We start from the raw sequence: 18,693 nt of genomic DNA, 5'->3' as shown, positions 1-18,693 counted from the left end.
AGAGGAGGCAAAAAAAAAGAAAAATTTTGAGATGCCAAAAAATTTTCTAAATTTGATAAAACTATAAACCCACAGACCCAAGAAGTCCAATTAATCCCAAGCATCAGAAAAATGAATAAAAGTGCAGAGGCCTGACAATCAAATTGCTCAAAATCAGCAATAAAGGGAAAATCTTAAGAGCAGCCAAGGGGGGAAAAGAAAGACACTGCATACACAGAACAAAGTTAAGGATGACAGCAAATTTTTATATGAAACACCGCACATGAGAAGACAGGAGAACAACATCTTTAAAGTATGGTGGGGGGGGGGGGGGGGCTTATCCAGGTAGATTCAATATTCAGCAAAAATATTTTTTAAAAACTTTTTTTAGGTATATAAGACCTGAAAAAAATTTCTCATTAGTAGATCTGCACTATAAGATGTTAATAATGAATGTCCTTATGACAGATGGAACTAGGATCTATACAAAAGGAATAAATAATGCTGAAATTGGTAACTACAAGGGAATCCTATGATCTATAAGGTCTCTAAAAAAAAGGATCTCCATTAGATTTTTTCTTTATTGTCTAAAAATCTTATTAAAAACAAGCACACATACAAGAAAGAAAACCCTATTTTCCCTCCTTACCCTCTCTTTCATAGCACACATACATCAGAGGCATAGACAGAATTAGAGGATTTTCCCCATGCCATTTTTGGAGGAAATTATGCTGTGTCTTAGACTTCTAATGGAACACTGCCACTACGTGTCTCAAAAGAAACTTACAAGAACGCTTCATCATCTAACAGTCTGTCTGTCACTACCTATATTAAATCTACAAAAAAAAATCTTTAACACTCCAACACTTGTCATATTAATATAAAATAGACCAATTATTTTTCAAAGAATGTTTTAATGTTTTAATTTAAGAGGGCAAATATTGCTGTGCCAGATAGTCTTAACAAATTAATGACTGAACCTGAGTAATACATTTTGCTCTGAGCTTTCTAGCAGCTAAATGAAATAGTAAACATACTGGGTTATACAGTTTTCATTGCCTGGCACAAAGAAAACATAAATTTTTGGTAAATTAATTTAAAATTTTTATCAGAAATGTTTCAAATGACTCCCATATTTTTTTTGAAAAAGGTTTTGCTAACATAATAACAATAATAGCTAACATGTTCTAACCATTTACCACATCAAAGCACTATACTAACACTTTCTATGTGTCTCATTTTCATCTTTACAGTCATCCTCTGAGCCAGGCACTATTATTATTCTCATTCACTACAAGTACATGTGACCCAGAATTATGCTTCAAATGAATGTCTTTTACATCGTTTTTCTATAAAAGCCAAAGGATTATTAAATCTCAACTCAGAAAAGGTATTTTGCAGGTAGACAAGATAATACATGTATATTTTTAAAATGATCATCTTTCAGAAACCTTCACTGAAATATTTCTTGCTGATCTTACTCTGTTGAATTTACTGAACTTAACTACAATTTGTACAAATTGCAAACATCCATTAAGCAAATAGCTCAAGTACTTCAATATATGTATGGATATGCATAGATGTTTCTTTAGCTAATTTTTGCCAGATAAAGATCACATAGGAACCAGGCATGTTTATCTTGAAAAATAGAAATTGACCAGATAAGTTATATTTTTCAGCAAACATTTGGGGAACTATCATGTGGAGAAATGTAACAAAGTTATTTTGCATAGATCCAAGGAACAATACAAGAAACCAACAGGGAGACCACAGGGAGGACGATTTCATTGCTCCAGTCCAGAAAAGGAGATGGATCACTTTAAAAGTTCACCGGGTTCAGTCTCATAAAAGTTCACCGGGTTCTCCCCCATGGCAGCACTGAAGCAGAGAAGGATGACCCGGGTGTCACAGGTGCTCCAAAAAAGAACTGTTCTTTGGATAGTGTATTAGTTTCCTAGAGCTGCCATAACAAAAAAAGCACAACCCAGGTGGTTTACAACAAAAGAAATTTATTGTCTCACAGTTCTGGAGGCTAAAAGTCCAAAATCAAGGTGTCAATAGGGCCATGCTCCCTGTGAAGACTGTAGGGTGAGTCCTTCCTTGCCTTCGTCCAAGCCGCTGGTGGTGTCTGGCGAGCCTCGGCATTCCTCGGCAGCTGCAGCACTTCAATCTCTGCTTGTCACCACAGGACATTCTCCCTGTCCCCCACCCATGTGTTTGTCTCTGTGTCTCTTCCGCTTTTCTTATAAGGAACCAGTTATATTGGACTAAGGGCTCACCATACTTCACTGTGGCCTCGTCTTAACTAACTATGTCTGCAAAGACCCTATTTCCACATGAAGATCACATTCTGAAGTATTGGGAGTTAGAACTTCAACATATCTTTTTGGGGGACACAATTCAACTCGTAATAGACATGAAAGAGAACTAGATAATTATCAACTCTAAGACACTGAGGCTCTAGGTACGTATGAAACAAGAAGTGTGACATTATATAGTATGAACAGAACAATTCTCATTCATTCTATTTATTTGTGTCATTCATTCCACAAATATTTTCTAGGCACTGTCTTGAGTACCAGAGACACACTGAAAAGAAGTTCCTGCCCGCCTGGGGCCTGCATTCAAATAGAATAAAAAATAGCCATCACTTATGAGTACCTACTATGTGCCACATGATGTACTAAAAATATGTTACCTCATTGGTCATCACAACAACCCCTATTGAATAACAACTTTTATCCCCTTTACCATAAGAGAAAACTAAGGCATAGAAACATAGCTATTTGTTGAAGGTCATCATCTTCCTGGTAAACTGACCCTTTTTCTCATCATCAAAATGTCCTTTTTATCTTTAGTGATACTCTGTCTTGAAGTCTATTTTATCTGATATTAATATAGCCACTCCAGTCTTCTTAAGCTTACTGTTCATGTGTGCTTGGTACAAACAAGCCTGTAGAGTTGCTACTCTCAAGAAACAGAGTAATTACATTTGCAAGGCCTGAAGAATACTTTCAATACCTTGGGTTCTAGTGCTCACAGATTCCATTCATACAGGCTTCTCAATCTTTGCAAAACAAATGAATGCAATTCTAAAAGCTTAAACTGCATTTCCCTCTGCAGTTTTTATTTTTTGTTTAAATGTCTCAAATATTCCTCAGAAGGAAACAGTAAGCACAGAGGAGGCTCCAACCCAAGCTTAGGGGTTGTGTTCCCAACAATGGATGATTTCAAGCAGATACTGAATGACAAACTTCTTCCAACACTGCTCTCCAAGAAATCCAGGAGATGGGTGATGTGCCATACTAGATCACTCGAAAGATGGCTTTTTACTTCATCAACTTATAACTCTGCTAGTAATAATGCCTTAATATTTGTACCAAACACTAGATAAGCAAAAATACACAGCTGGTACTATTTGGAGATTAAACGAATATAGGAAAATATCACTACTAATTTGAAATTTATAGTTAGTTTGGTGCAGAAGTTTAGCTTTGCTCTACTTCCTGGGAAAATTAAAAACTGTGAAAATTAACTAAAGAAACTGTGATCGGTACTTAAGTACCAATGATCTTTTGCTTTAGAGACTCCGTTTATCTTACACTGTACACATAAATTACGTGCATGTGTTATTTGTACAGTGTCTTTTAAGAAGCGCCTTAAAAATAACTATCAGTCTTTTTTAGCTTAATTTCCGTTACTATACTTAAAAGAAAAATAGTCAATCTTTCTTTAAAAAATATTCTTTAATTCTGAATTTTTATCAATTCAAACGGGACTTTCTCTCAATTGTTCTGAACAGTGAAATATTATTTAAATCAGAATAGGTAAGAGAATATAAGTTTACATAAAATAACAGTATCGTGGCTAAACCCTAGATGGTAGTGAACGTCCTAGAATATAAGAAAGAGAATTAACTTATACCAGCTGGAGATATAGCAAAATACTTATTAAGAATATAGAGAGAATTTACCAAATTTACCAAAATTACTTACTTCCACTAAACATCTGACTATTTTTATATTAACTCAAATATATTTTCTTACCTGCAGCTTCATTTCTTCTAAGTCTTTAGTTTTCGCTACTAATTCCTCTCTTAGCTCTTGAAGCAGCAGCTGCAGTTTTTCCTGGTTAGTTTGCTTTTCATTCAACAGGCGCTTGAGTTCGTTCTGTGACTTTATGTACTCATCTTGCAACCTGATTTTTTAAATTAGAAGAATTCAATTTTAAGCGTACCCTTTGCTTTCTAATTGCATTTCTTTACGTAGTCAACCAACACTGCAGAATAAGACCAAAATCATATATTCCATTAAAACTGCAAATATCTTTTCTTTAGAGTTTCATTTAATTATTAACACTGTAGTTTCAGAATGCAATTTTACTTTGAGGGGAAAAAACAAATTTAGCCACCCAGATACATTTAATTTCATATGTCTTGATACTTTCAAAACAAGACTCTTATAAATTCATAACCTACTTGATATCATGCTTAGTTTTTTTAAAAAAAAGAATTTTAAAGCAAAAAATTAGTGTATTAAAAGTTTTAAACGTATATACTGTGAAATAACAAAATAGTACTGTACATTCCAGAGCAAACATTCAAAAAAAGTTTTTAATCAAGCCCCTCACCTCCAAATGTAAGTAATTTACCTTGTGTGTTCAACTTTCAGAGTCTGATAATTCATTTTATGACGGGCACATCGTAACCTTTCATCAATTAACATATTTTGGAACTCAGAGTGAGAACCTGTCATCCCACTGTCTCCACCAGGAGGAAAACTGGTGGTAAAAGTGTCCATATTGGTAGGTGAGCTGACAACCATGTAAAAATAAATTCTGGTCTTCTTATTGTCTCAATTTTCTTTCCAAGGGTATTTTCCACTTCCTTCTTGCTGGGATAGAATCTGGGAGACCAATTTATACCTGCACAGAGAAATACACTTAATTAACAATCAGTGAACTTCCTCAAGTGTTATATATTTTTTATCACTTATTATTCTCATCATTTCTATAATAAAATTCAATTTTCAGATTTTCAACTGTTCAAAAAACAAAATGCAAGAATAAAGCTGAATCATACCTTAACAAGATTGCTCTACGTCCACACAATTTCCGTGACCACAAAGTCACATCTTCAAGTATTAAACTAACTAGAAGTACTGACTTCCAGTTTAGGTACTCCTGTATTCACAAACCCCAGATGTTTCCTGAAGCAACTGGGGTAAACTTCATGGGTGGATCCTAGTACAAAATCCATGCCCCAAAATCAAGGGAAAAGCCATTCAGAACTTGGTAAATGGCTGGGGAGAATCATAGTCTTCACAAAGATGACCTTCAGCAAGTAACTATGTCTGTGATTAATGTTACACCAGCTCTTTTATTTGACACAAGGTGAACTGTACTCAGGGTGTAGACTCAGATGAGAAATTCGTCAATAAATAAATACAGACCACATCCTACATGTTACGTATGCACTGTGCTAAGAACAGGAAACTAAATCACATCACCTATCCCCAAAAGCACTGACCCAGGATTACGGAAGTAACTAAATGTTTGTTGTATCAAAAAGTAAAAAATGATCACACAATGTAATATATAAATGATGTATTACAGAATTGTACACTTGAAACTGATGTAATTTTACTAACAATTGTCACCCCAATAAATTTAATTTAAAAAATAAGATGTTTACCTATATTTGAAAGTACAAAAAAATGATGACACTGTGTTCTTAGTGTAAATAATTAAACATAAATATTTTAACAAAGTAATTCTGTCCCCTTTAACTTCATTAATCTTTTTCAAAACTATTATTCTCACATATTTTTTTCCTTAAAAGCCTGTCTCAGTCATGGGTTATCATGAATTACCTTTTCTTACTACAAGAAAGGGTCTTTAGCTCAAATTACTTAAATTAGTCTTACTTGAAATATATCACTTCTGATAAATTAATGTGATGTCTGCATATTACATTAGAAGATTTTTAAACTAAAATTGGGATTACTTTGGTTTCCTATAAAATTGTATTTTAATAGAGGGAGAAAAAGGCCTCCAAGGATACTTTCTACCTTACTATTATGCTAACTGTGCACAGGACTCCATCTGTCCAGATGCAGAGTGCACTGCTTGTAGCAGCTGCCACAACATCATTCTGTCAAGAGTATACATTTGCCATAGAATTAATGAACTGGATCATGAAATTGACGTGGAATTTTGATTCTGCTCTTTGATCCAAATTAATTTTTAAGAGATAAAAACATACAATAAACCTAGCTCATAGTTTCTAATAATACAACTACAAGGCATTATAGGGTTTAATTTTAATTAGCTAAAAGCTTAAACTACCTTAGAAAAATCCAAAGCTACCCTTTATTTCCACTACTAGGGAAAGAAAGATTTCCAAGCTAAAATGAACATTTTTTCTTCTTTTTTATTCCAGTTGAATTGACAGTAAAATAAACATCCTCAATGACTCCTACTTTAAAACGGGAGTCAAGTCCCCATGGAAATAAAATTCACTAAGACCTAAACATTTTTGTAAAATAAAGCTAAAATGATTTATCTCCTTCCCTATTATGAAATCTACTGGAAGTAGTTTTCAGAACTTCACTAATTTCAGGATATCCCTTTCTCAATCACCACCACCATTACTTCATGTCCAATTCTACAAGGTGTGATAAAAAATATGGTAAATGTTTGAATTTTAAAAAATATTACAGTAAAAGACACACTGCCATTAATCCCCCTCAAAACACTCCCCCTCACTTGTAACACACTTATCCCATCACTCTTGCCACTTTCTGAAGCAGTTCTGGAAGTCCTCTTTTGTGACTGTCTTTAGTTGTGCTGTTGTGGCTGCCTCGTTGTCCTGAATCATTTTGACTTTGGGGAAGAGCCAGAAGTCACATGGTGCCAGATCCGGCAAATAAAGTGGATGAGGACACACCATGTTTTTATTTGACAGAAATTACTGTACCAGAAGCGATGGGTGACACGGATCGTTGTCATGATGGAGGATGATTTACGGCACACTTTAAAACACACCTTCTCTCAACTGTACCTCATACTTGATTGACAGCACCAAACAAGTTGAAACTTGTCACACACTGTTATTAAGTGTCAACGCGCCACTTCCCATATTGAAGATCCCTGCCTTTCTGTTGGATGGCACTCCGCAGCAACAGTCACCTTATTTTGTGATCACACCTTGTATGTATTGCCATCCTGTATTTTCCCAAACCAGAAGGATTTCTCCTGTTCCAAGAGGATATTTACCATTTCATCACCTTCTTATATGTTAATTTTAGGGACTAAGAAAGCTGGACTCCCTATCACACATCGCCAATAGGTATCACACACAAAATACATGATATACTTCCTTTAACATACACACACAAAAAAATAACACTGTTAATCTGCACACGCACACACAAGAATTAATACTAACCTTCCTGGAAAGTTACCTGTATCAAAATGATAAATCTGCTTAACCACTGGCCCAATTTATTCTATGAAAATAGTTGGATGAATACCCCAAAATAATTATATTAGAATTTCCTCTGCAACAATGTCTTTAATTTAAATAAAGAAGAATCAGAAATAACCTAAACTTCCATAAATAAAGGTACATTTATACTATGCATTAAAAAGGATAAGTTACGTCTCTCCCAACTGCCCCCACAGAAAGATGAAGATTATGAATGACAGATAAACACACGTACATACTTACACATAGTCAAATAATATACACCAAGTTGACAATAATAGTAACTTCCGGAGAAATAATGGGGGGACTCCTCCATAGGACAACTTCTTCCTTTTACTTTAATCATTTTGTTAAATTTTCTTTTAAATAATTACAAAAAAATTTTCAGATGATATTCAAGTTGTGTTAAACCAAATTCATCATCCTTGCTTTCAATCTGCCTTTAACCTGATTTTCCAGCTTCTGGTATTGATACTAATGTTATGCTACCATTCATTCACACTTAACACTCAAAACCCTATCGTTCTCTCTCAACATCCCAGATAAAAACACCAAATACTCTTCTTTCAAATGCATTCCGTTCTCTCCATTCCTAATTAACCACAAAAAGTCAGGCTCTTATCACTTTATAACGACTTCATCATTAGAGCTTTTTGTTATTCCTGCTTCCAATATTTTCTCTCTGGTCTACCCCACAAAGCACTGCCAGATTAATATTCAACAATTTTGTTTTGACTTCTCACTCTTACTCTAAAGTTCGAGACAAAGTCAAAAGCTCCAGTATTTTAAAGCCCTACACTATCAGCCCCATTCTACCTTGTTTAGTCTCATTTCCTACCATCTACCAAAAATATCCTACTCCAGTTATCCCCTGAACAAAACTGCACATCACGCCTTTGTTCATACAGCTTTTGTCTGGGTTTATGAATCCTACACCGATAAAAAATACTATGACACGGACTATAGTCACTAACTGTTCTCTACTTCTGTGCTGATTGGATATGAATGGGCTTAAACACAATAGTTAGATTAGATATTGGAAAGAACTTCTTGCCTCAGACTTAAGTTATGAGCCACTGGGTTACATCTGCCAATAGCTTATTTCAGAATTTTCTCCTTTAGAAATATTTAAGAATCACAAAAAACTATCTGCCTATTTGTGTGAGTCTTACCAAGGTCAGACTGAATTTCATATCTGTTTTTAAGTATTTTGCACATATAACATATTCAGTTCTCCAGTTTAGTAGTAATCACGTTATCGATAATAACCTTTGAAAATCTAGGTATGAGAGTCTTCCAAATAGATATCTAGTGTCATATGTCAAAGATAGAAAGGCCTCATAAAACACAATTCCTTCTCTGACCTTCAAAAGTGGTTCCACCATTCTATAGTCAAGGTTACAAAGAAAGAACTTCTATTTTTTATATTAATTCTATAAGGAGGCTTTTAGCTAAAAAGAGAAAACCCCAACTCAATTACCTTAACTCTATGGGAAAAAAAAAAAGTATTATCTATCTCTTATACCAAGAAATATGAAGATAGTCTTCTATTTCAGGTAATAAAGGACTAGGTAATTTGGATCAAGCCTCCTGCTAAGAACAATAAAAGCTGGATACATTATAGGCTGCCTCTTAGGAATAAGAATAATTTAAAAGAAAGATACTAGACTAGGCCTCAAATTGCTCTAAAAAACAAGTTTATAAATAAAAACTGGCTCCCCCCAAAAAAGTCCATGGGATGATAAAGCAATATAAATTAAGGCCACACACACACACAGAGACAGACAGACAGACAGACAGACAGACACACACACACACACACACACACACACAAATGGACAATAGAAAAACAAGGGTCTCACTATTACAGTTATCAGACAATGGTTCTCAAATAAAATTTTATATATTATTATTGTGTACAAGGCAACAGAAAATAAGGTTGAGAATTTCAGAGAATTAGAAACCATAAAAAGAAATCAATGGAAAGTCTAAAAATGAAAAATGCTAACTAAGAGCTCAATGAGCGGGTATAAGAGCCCCAATTATACATAGTTTAAGGAGGAATTGGGAGATAGCATAAAAGAATATATTCAAGTAGAAAGAGAAAATACAGAAAAGGAAAGAAATACAAAGAATAAAGCTTGAAATGTCCATTCGTTTGAACAGACGTGCAATTGGAGTCACAGAAGGAAAGGAGAGAAAGAATAGAGCAGAATCAATACCCCCCCCCCCAAAAAAAAAGAAGGGGGCCGGACAACTTCCTCAAACTGGAGAAAGACAACTCTTAGATTCAAAAAAGTCCTACAAACCCCAAGCACATAAATAAAAAGATATCCACACATTAAGACAGCTAAAAAACAAAAACCATGGGAAAATCTTAAAATCAGCCAGAAAGAGACAAAGTGCCTTCAAATAAGCAACAAAAAGACAGGACTGACTTCAACCATAAAAGCCAAACACAATGTAATATTACCTTTACAGTTCTAAATAAGTAACTGCCAAACTAATATGCTCCAAATACAGAAAAAAAAATTACACACATACAAGAAAAATTCTTAGATGAAACAGAAATAAAGGAAGATAAATGAAAACTATAAATATGTGTATAATTCTAACTGAATATTGACTGCATAAAATAATATCATGTGGATTTTAACATATATAGACTTAAAATACATGATATAAATGGTATATAAGTTAGTAGAGGTAGAATTATAAGTACTCTAGAGTCCTTGCACTTTATTGGAAAAGGCAAATATTAATTGATAGAAGTATCAATTATATTACTTTAATAAATCAAACATGCATATTGTAATCTCTAGGAAAGGGACTGGCAAAATTATAGCCCATTGGCCAAATCTGGCCTGCAGTCTTTTTTGTATGGCCCCAAGCTAAAAATGTTATCTCCTTTTTTAAGTTTTCTTTTAAAGAAAGAATGAACATAGGTGCAAAAATCCTCAACAAAACATTAGCAAATCAAATCCAACAATGTATAAAAAGAATTATACATCCAAATCGAGTAGGAGTTGCTCATATGTGAGGCATGCAAGGCCGGTTCAACATTCAAAGATCAATTAATGTAATCCACGACATCAACAGGCTAAAACAGAAAAATCACATGATCATATCAGTGGATGTAGAAAAGGTATTTGACGAAATCCAACACCCATTCATGATAAAAGCTCTCAATAATTTAGGTAATAGTGGGGACCTTTCTCAATTTGATAAAGAACATCTATAAAAAAACTACAGCTAACATACATAATGGAGAGATAATAAAAGCTTTCCCACTAAGATCAAGAACAAGCAAGGAGGTCCCCTCTCCCCACTCCTTTTCAACATCATATTGGATAGAGGACTTAATACAGCAAGACAAGAAAAAGAAATAAAAAGCATATGGATAGGGAAGAAAGAAATAAAACTGTCGTTGTTTGCAGATGACATCACTGTCTATGTAGAAGATCCAAAAGAATCAATAAACAAAACAAAAAGATCTCCTGGAACTAGTGAGCAATTACAGCAAGGTTATAGAATACAAGGTTAATATACACAAAAAAAATCACTTACCTATATATCAACAATGAACAAATGGAATTTGAAATTTAAAACACAATACCACTTACATTAACACTGCCTCCAAAATGAAATAGGTATAAATCTAACAAAATATGTACAAGATTCATACGATGAAAATTATAAAACTGTGATAAAAGAAATCAAAGGGGGACAGATATTCTATGTTCATAGATAGGAAGATTCAATGTTGCCAAGATGTCAGTTCTTCCCAACTTGTCAGTTCTTCCCAGCTACAATCCCAACAAGTTATTTGGTGGATATCAACAAACAGATTCTAAAGTTTACATGGAGAGGCAAAAGTCCCACCATAACCAACACAATACTGAAGAATAAAGTCAGAGGACTGACAATACCTGACTTCGAGGATTACTTTGAAGCAATGGTAAATAACACAGTGTGGTACTGGCAAAAGAACAGACGAAAGTAGATCAATGGAACAGAATAGTGAGTCCAGAAATAGATTAACACAAATACAGTCAACTGATGTGTGACAAAGGAGCACATATAAAAATAACGCAATGCAAAAAAAAGGAGACCGAAGCACAAACATTATACCCTTCATAAAAGTTAGCTCAAAATGGATCACACACCTAAATGTAAACTGCAAAACTATCAAATTCCTAGAAGATAATATAGGAGAAAATCTAAACAACCTTGGATATGGCAACGACTTTATAGATACAACAGCAAAGGAAAGATCTATGGTAAGTTAGACTTCATCAAAATTAAAAACTTCTGCTCTATGAAAGATACTGCCAAGAGATTGAGAAGAGAAGTCGCCAGACGGGAGAAAACATTTGGAAAAGACATATTTGATAAAAGACTGTTATCCAAAATATATAAAGAACACAAACTCAACAATAAGAAAACAAACAACCCCATTAAAAACTGGGCCAAAGACCTTAACAGACATCTCACCAAAGAAGATATACAGATGGCCAATAAGCATATTAAAAGATGTCCATCATCATAAGGGAATTGCAAATTAAAACAGTGAGGTACAACTCCACACCTGTTAGAACTGACCCAGTTCCAAAGGCTGACAGCACTTACTGCTGGTGAGGACGTAGAGCAATAGGCCTCTAATTCATTACTCTGACCTATGATCCAGCAACAGCACTCCTTGGTATTTAACCAAATGAGCTGAAAACACATTCACACAAAAATCTGCATGCAGATGTGTCTAGCGGCTTTATTCATAACTGCCAAACTTGGAATCAAGCAAGATGGCCTTCAGTAGGTGAACAGATGAACTGTGGTCCATCCCAAGAATGGAATACTAACCACCCCTAAGACTCAACCCTAAAAGGAAAAGAGCTATCAAGTCATGAAAAGATAGAGGAGCCTTAAATGCATATCACTAAGTAAAAGAAGCCAATCTACAAAGGATACATACTGTAGGATACCAGCTATACCACATTCTGGAAACAGCAACACTATGGAGACATTAAAAAGATTAGTGGTTACCAAGGGTTAAGAGAAAGGAAAGAATGAATAGGCGGAGCACAGACTTTTTAGAGCAGTGAGACTATTCTGTAAGATACTGTGATTATAAAATACATGCCAAACTACATTTGTCAAAACCCACAGAATGTAAAACACCAAGAGTGAACCCTAATGTAAACTATGGATTGTGGGTGACAATGATGTCAGTGTAGGTGCATCATCTCTAACAAATGTACCTCTCTGCTGTGGGATGGTAATACTGGGGGAGACTACGTATGTGGGGGATCAGGCAAGGGGTATATGGTGCAGAGCTAACCCTCTGTACTTTTGCTCGACTCTGATATAAATCTAAAACAGCTCTAAAAAAGGATAGAAGGGAGGGAGGGAGAAGGGAGAGAAGGAAGGAAAGAATACGAGGTGTGATCAAACAATACGGTGAACGTTTAAATAAAAAAATTATTACAGTAAAAGGCACATTGCCATTAATCCCCCTCAAAATACTCCTCCTCACTTCAAACACACTTATCCCATCGTTCTTGACACTTTCTGAAGCACTTCTGGAAGTCCTCTTTCGTGACTGTCTTTATTGTGCTGCTGTGGCTGCCTCGATGTCCTGAATCATTTTGACTTTGGGGAAGAGCCAGATCTGGTGAATAAGGTGGATGAGGACACACCGTAATGTCTTTATTTGACACAAATTGCCATATACCATAAGCAATGTGTGACACAGAGCATTGTCATGATGGAGTATAGTTTACAACACACTTTAAAACACACCTTCTCTCAACCGTAGCTCACACCTGACTGACTGCAGCGAATAAGCGGAAACTTGTTACACACTGTTACTGAGGTTCGACGCGCGCTTCCCATGTGGAAGATCCCTGCCTTTCCGTTGGAAGGCACTCGGCAGCAGCAGTCACTGTATTTGTTGATCACACCTCATAAATGACAGAAAGAATATATGGCCTGAAGAATCTAAAATATTCACTGACTCTTCATAATAAAAGCTTGCCGAACCCTTCTCTAGGATAACCACTAGAGAATGCTAAAAGGATGGAAAAATTAAAATTACTCAAACACTCTAAATAGGGTTTCTCAACCTTTGCATTACTGATACTTTGGACCAGATAGTTCTTTGCTGTTGGGGGCTATCCTATACTTTGTAGGACATTAAGCAGCCTTCCTAGTCTCTACCCATTAGATGCCAGTTGCACCACTCCCCCAACGTGTGAAAAACAAAAGGTCTCCACTTTGCCACATGTACCCTAGGGGGCAAAATCACCTCCACCTCTCCTTTGAGAATCACCCTTCCCCTGAGAATTCCAAATAAAATCAAAAGTAGGCAAGCAGGGAGGTAAGAGGGAACATAATACAAGTAGAAAATGGAAACAGTAATACAGTAGATTTAGACTAACATATCAGTAATTAAAGTATATAGAGTAATGCTTTAAATAAAAAAGAAATTTAAAAAACATAACCCAATTATATGCCTTTTTTACAGGACATTTTTAAAACATAAGGGCACAGAAAGGTTGCAAGAAAAGAAGGGGAAAAGATAATGTAGCCGTTAATCGAAAGAGATATTATTAGTATGTACCTATAATTATATTACATAATATAACTATATTGTACAACATACACAATTTAACTGTATGTATAATATATAACTATATTAATATCAGATCAAGTTGATTTTTAAGGCAAAAGAACTAGAGATGAAAAGCGACATTTGTAATGATAAAAGGTTAGATACACCAGAAAGATGTGACAATTTTAATTTATATACACTAAATAGGTATGGCAGAAGTGGTCAGAACTACAAGGAAAAAGACAAATTCACAATCATAGGGGAATTTAACCACTATTCCTAGTAACTAATAGAACAAGCAGAAAAAAAAAAATCAGTAAGAATATCAACAATTTAAACAACACAATTAACCAGCCTGACCTATATAGAAAACTGTACCCAATAAAACATAGAAAACATATTCCTTAAAAGTCACATGTTAACATTTATAAATATCAACCACATGCTGGGTCTTAAAAAAAAAATCTCAAAAATTTTAAAAGACCAAAATTATACAGAAGGTTTTCTGACTACAGTGCAACCAAACTAAAACTCAATACAGAAAGGTAAACTGGTAAGGTGACAGGTAAAAAGGTAAAAGCTTAGAAAGTAAGAATACATTTCTAAATAACTTGCAAATCAAAGGTCACAATAGAAATTAGATAATATCTAGAACTAAATGAAGCTGATGTCACATCTTAAAACCTGTGGGAAAAGACTGCGGCTTGCAGGAAAATGAAGCAGCTGTGCACTTCCCTGTAAACCCCAGTAACATAACTAGAAGTCCGGAGCATTATATTTGACACACCTAATACAACTCTAAAAACTGGAGACTAGAAAGCAGACCGACTGAGGACTTCAGGATATAAGAACTAACACAGTGGTGGGTTCCATGTTTTCTTTTCCCCTCATATATGCCCAATTTGGAGCTGAAGAAGAAGGCAATGGATTCAAACCAAAAAAAAAAAAAAAAAAAAAAAAAAAAAAGAAAGAAAAAGAAAACGCCTGCTCTTTAACCAAAGTAACAAGAAAAGGGAAACCCAGCAAGATTAAAAAAAAAAATTAAAAATTAAAAATTAAACAATAACAAGCTACTCCAGGCAAATACTACACAAAAAACCGTGGCTCCACCCCATCCACACAACCAAAGGCCAAGTGGGGAGGCCAGGTTTGTAAGAAGGTACCCCAGTTCCCTGCCTGGATAGTATACAAGAAGGCTGAGTAAAAAGTTGGGACTTCACCCCTGCTGATACAAAAGCCTCAGGCTCCAGCCATGTCAGTGGAAACCACGTGGGAAACCTGAACTTTCACCCCCACCCACAGGCAGGAAGGAAAAGCACTGCCCATCCCTGCTGAAGTGCTGTCAGACACGGCCTAGTGGAAAGTCAGGCCTGGAACCACCACACAGCAGGAACAAGCCAACCTTTTCAGGGTGTCAGTGGAGATGACCTGGGGAGACAACTCCACGCCCCCCAGCAATGATGACCTCCTGACATGGGTGTCAACAGCGGCCAGCTGGGAAACTACCTGGCACACGGCCACGGTGAGACAGCACTTCCTCCTTTCAAACCCTGCCAAAGCAGTATCAGAAACAGCCAGCCAAAACAGAGGGTTTAAATAGGATCCAGAGTCCCATAACGTAATACCACAAATGTGCATGTTTCAATGGAAAATCACTAGTCATACCAAGAAAGAGGAAAATCTGAAATGAAACGTAAAAAGACAACTGATAAATACCAACGCTGAGATGCCAGAGATGTTACAGTTCTCGAGGATTTAAAGAAGTCGTGATAAAAATGCTTCAAAGATTGATTACAAAAAAAGCTTGAAATAAAGGAAAAAAGACAAAGTTACAGAAAAGAAATGCAAGTCTCAGCAAAGAACAGAAGACATAAAGAAGAACCAAGTAGAAATTTCAGAACTGAAAAATACAATGACCAAAATAAAAGTCTAAGTAGATGAGCTTAACAGCAGAAATAGAGAGGAAAGAGAAAAGAATGAATGAACTGGAAAATGTACCAACAGAAATGACTCCACAATAGAACAGACAGAAAATACATAAAAACTAACAGATGCTCGGGGACTTGTGGGACTAAAACATCTACCATTTGTATCATCAAAGTCTGATTCCATTTATATAAAATATCCGAAATAGGTAAATCCGTACCGACAGAAAGCAGACTGGTAATTGCCAGGCCAGGGAAGGGGGGAGAAAGGGAGTGACCGCTTAAATGGCACAGTTTTCTTTGGGGCGATACAATGTGTTGGAACTAGACAGAGGTGATCCTGGTACAACACTGTGAATGTACTAACTGCCCCTGAATTGTACACTTTAAAACAGACAATTTTATGTCATATGAATCCTACCTCAATAAAAAAAGAGAGAAACTTAGCAAAGTAGAAACTGAGAGGCACATCAAGTTGACAAAAGGTACGTATGAGAACACAGCAAACAACAAGCTCGAGAACTGGATAAAGACAAGGATGCTCGTGATCACCAATCGTATTCAGCACTGTACTGAAGGTCTGCAGCACGACAACGGAGTAAACTGTAGAATAAAAAGAATGGAAAAGGAAAAGCAAAGCTTTCCTTATGTATAGGTGTTCTGATGCTACATGTAGAAAATCCAAAAGAATTTACAGAGAATTCATTAGAAGAAGCAAGTTAATAACACTGCTAGATAAATACACAAAAATTAATTGCATTCTATATCCCAGCAACAAAATGTTTAAAGTCTTCACAGCATCAAAAAAATCAAATATCTAGGCAAAAGATGTGCAAACCATTATATGAAAAATGTATGGCTACCCATTAGAGAAACTACATTTGAAAGACATAAATTCTTTCCAACTGACCTACAGATGATGCAATACCAATCAACATGTAAGCAGGTAGGGGTGTGTGTGTGTGTGTGTGTGTGTGTGTAAAGTTTCACATGTTGATTCAAAAATTTATATGGAAATACAAAAGGCCAACAAAGGCAGAAACAATTTTAAAGGACAAGCTAGGAGGACTTTGTGTATAACTCTGTAGCAAATAAAATGGTATGGCACTGACTTAATTATAGACAAAGAGATCAACAGAACAAAATACATTCCAGAAACACACTCACCCACATAAGACGTTTAATTTAGAACAAAGGTGGTTTTGCTGAATAGTGAGAAAAAGAAAGTCTCCAATAAAAGGTGCTGGGACAACCAGATCACCTCGTGGGAAAAAAGAAACCGGGTCCAACTTTGTGCTACACACTAAAATTAATTCTAGTTAAACTAATGTGAAAAAAAGCGAAGGAACCAAGGAGCTGGAATATAGGAGAACATCTTCAATAACTCCGGGTAAAAAACAAACATACCCAGAAGGCAATTCCCTGAGCACTTTTTGTTTCAAGCCATTTGGATATCTTCTTTTGTGAAATGTCTATTTGAATCTTTTGCCCCTGTTTTTCTATTGAACTGTTTGTCTTTTTACATACTAATATGTAGAAATTCTTTACAAAATTAAAATCAGAATTAGAAAACCAAAAAGAAAGCATAACAAGTTTGGAGATGAGGGGAAGCAACAGGTTATAGTGTAAACTGGCATATACAATACAATATCCACTTAGGAAAAAAACAAGTACTATCTACTAAAGTTAAAGAAATACATATACTGTGACTTCAGTAATTCCTCTACTTGATACAATACTGAAATATAAGTACAAGTGCACCAAGAGATTTGTTGGAATAATACTGTTCATAGAGGAATTATTCCCAACTGAAACCTACAAACAAACCAAATGTCCATTAACAACTGGAGAAACAAAATTCAGTATAACAGAAGTAGTACTACACAGTATGACGATGAAAATAAGCTACAGCTATACCGTGTTTCCCCGAAAATAAGACCTAACCAGAAAATAAGCCCTAGCATGATTTGTCAGGATGACATCCCCTGAACATAAGCCCTCATGCGTCTTCTGGAGCAAAAATTAACATAGGACCCGGACTTATTTTCAGGGAAACATGGTACTCCACATAGGTGAATGCCAAAACATATCATGCAAAAAAAAAGAAAGAAGTCGGACACAAAAGAATACATAATAAATTATCCCAAACATAAAGTTGGTAAAAAAAAAGCTAAATACAGGCAAAACTATCATTATTTAGAGGATAAGTGCTTAGGTTAGTTTAGGTTGTAAAACTATAAAGAAAGGAGGTAATTAATAGAAAAGCCAGGACAGTGTTACCTGTGAAAGCCTGGCAGTGTTCTAATTCTCAGTCTTTGTCATCGTTACACGGAGGTTTACTTTGTAAATCACTCAGATAGACAGTCTTTGTGTACTTTTCTTCATATGCACTATAATTCACAATTTTATAAAAAGATTTAGAATTTAAAATTTTTAATTTCTAACTTTTATTCAAAAACTTGGCTCTATATCATTAAAAGAAGGATGGTCTTTTCCATCCTCCTGCCAGCACATGCTGTCGGCGTAATTCTCTTCCTGGTTGTGAGGCTACTACAGTTTCAGACATCATATGGATACATAGTAACAGTCAGAAAAAGGACCATTTCTCCCAACAGATGTCTCGTTTGTTTACAGTCTCTTTGATTTTACAGTAAAATTTACACAGAAAGAAATGCATAAATTTTAAGTATACC

General features: G+C 35.4%; 1 protein-coding gene across 3 annotated transcripts in view; it reads right to left on the bottom strand.

The window, feature by feature from the left end:
• CEP83 (centrosomal protein 83) overlaps positions 1-18,693 on the bottom strand; it is a 186,608-nt gene that overhangs the window by 69,562 nt on the left and 98,353 nt on the right. For all 3 annotated transcript variants that reach the window (XM_074325264.1, XM_019710315.2, XM_074325265.1), the window contains 2 exons: positions 4,630-4,902; positions 4,026-4,176 (listed from right to left, as the gene is read on the bottom strand). In XM_074325264.1, coding sequence (XP_074181365.1) covers positions 4,026-4,176; positions 4,630-4,802 — 324 coding nt within the window. In that variant the 5' untranslated portion in view covers positions 4,803-4,902. The remainder of the gene's footprint in view (positions 1-4,025; positions 4,177-4,629; positions 4,903-18,693) is intronic.

This window comes from Rhinolophus sinicus, linkage group LG02 (genome assembly GCF_036562045.2).
Source record: "Rhinolophus sinicus isolate RSC01 linkage group LG02, ASM3656204v1, whole genome shotgun sequence".
Classification (NCBI taxonomy): domain Eukaryota; kingdom Metazoa; phylum Chordata; class Mammalia; order Chiroptera; family Rhinolophidae; genus Rhinolophus; species Rhinolophus sinicus.
Note: the sequence above shows the minus strand (reverse complement) of the source record. Positions and strands in the feature narration are given on the sequence as shown.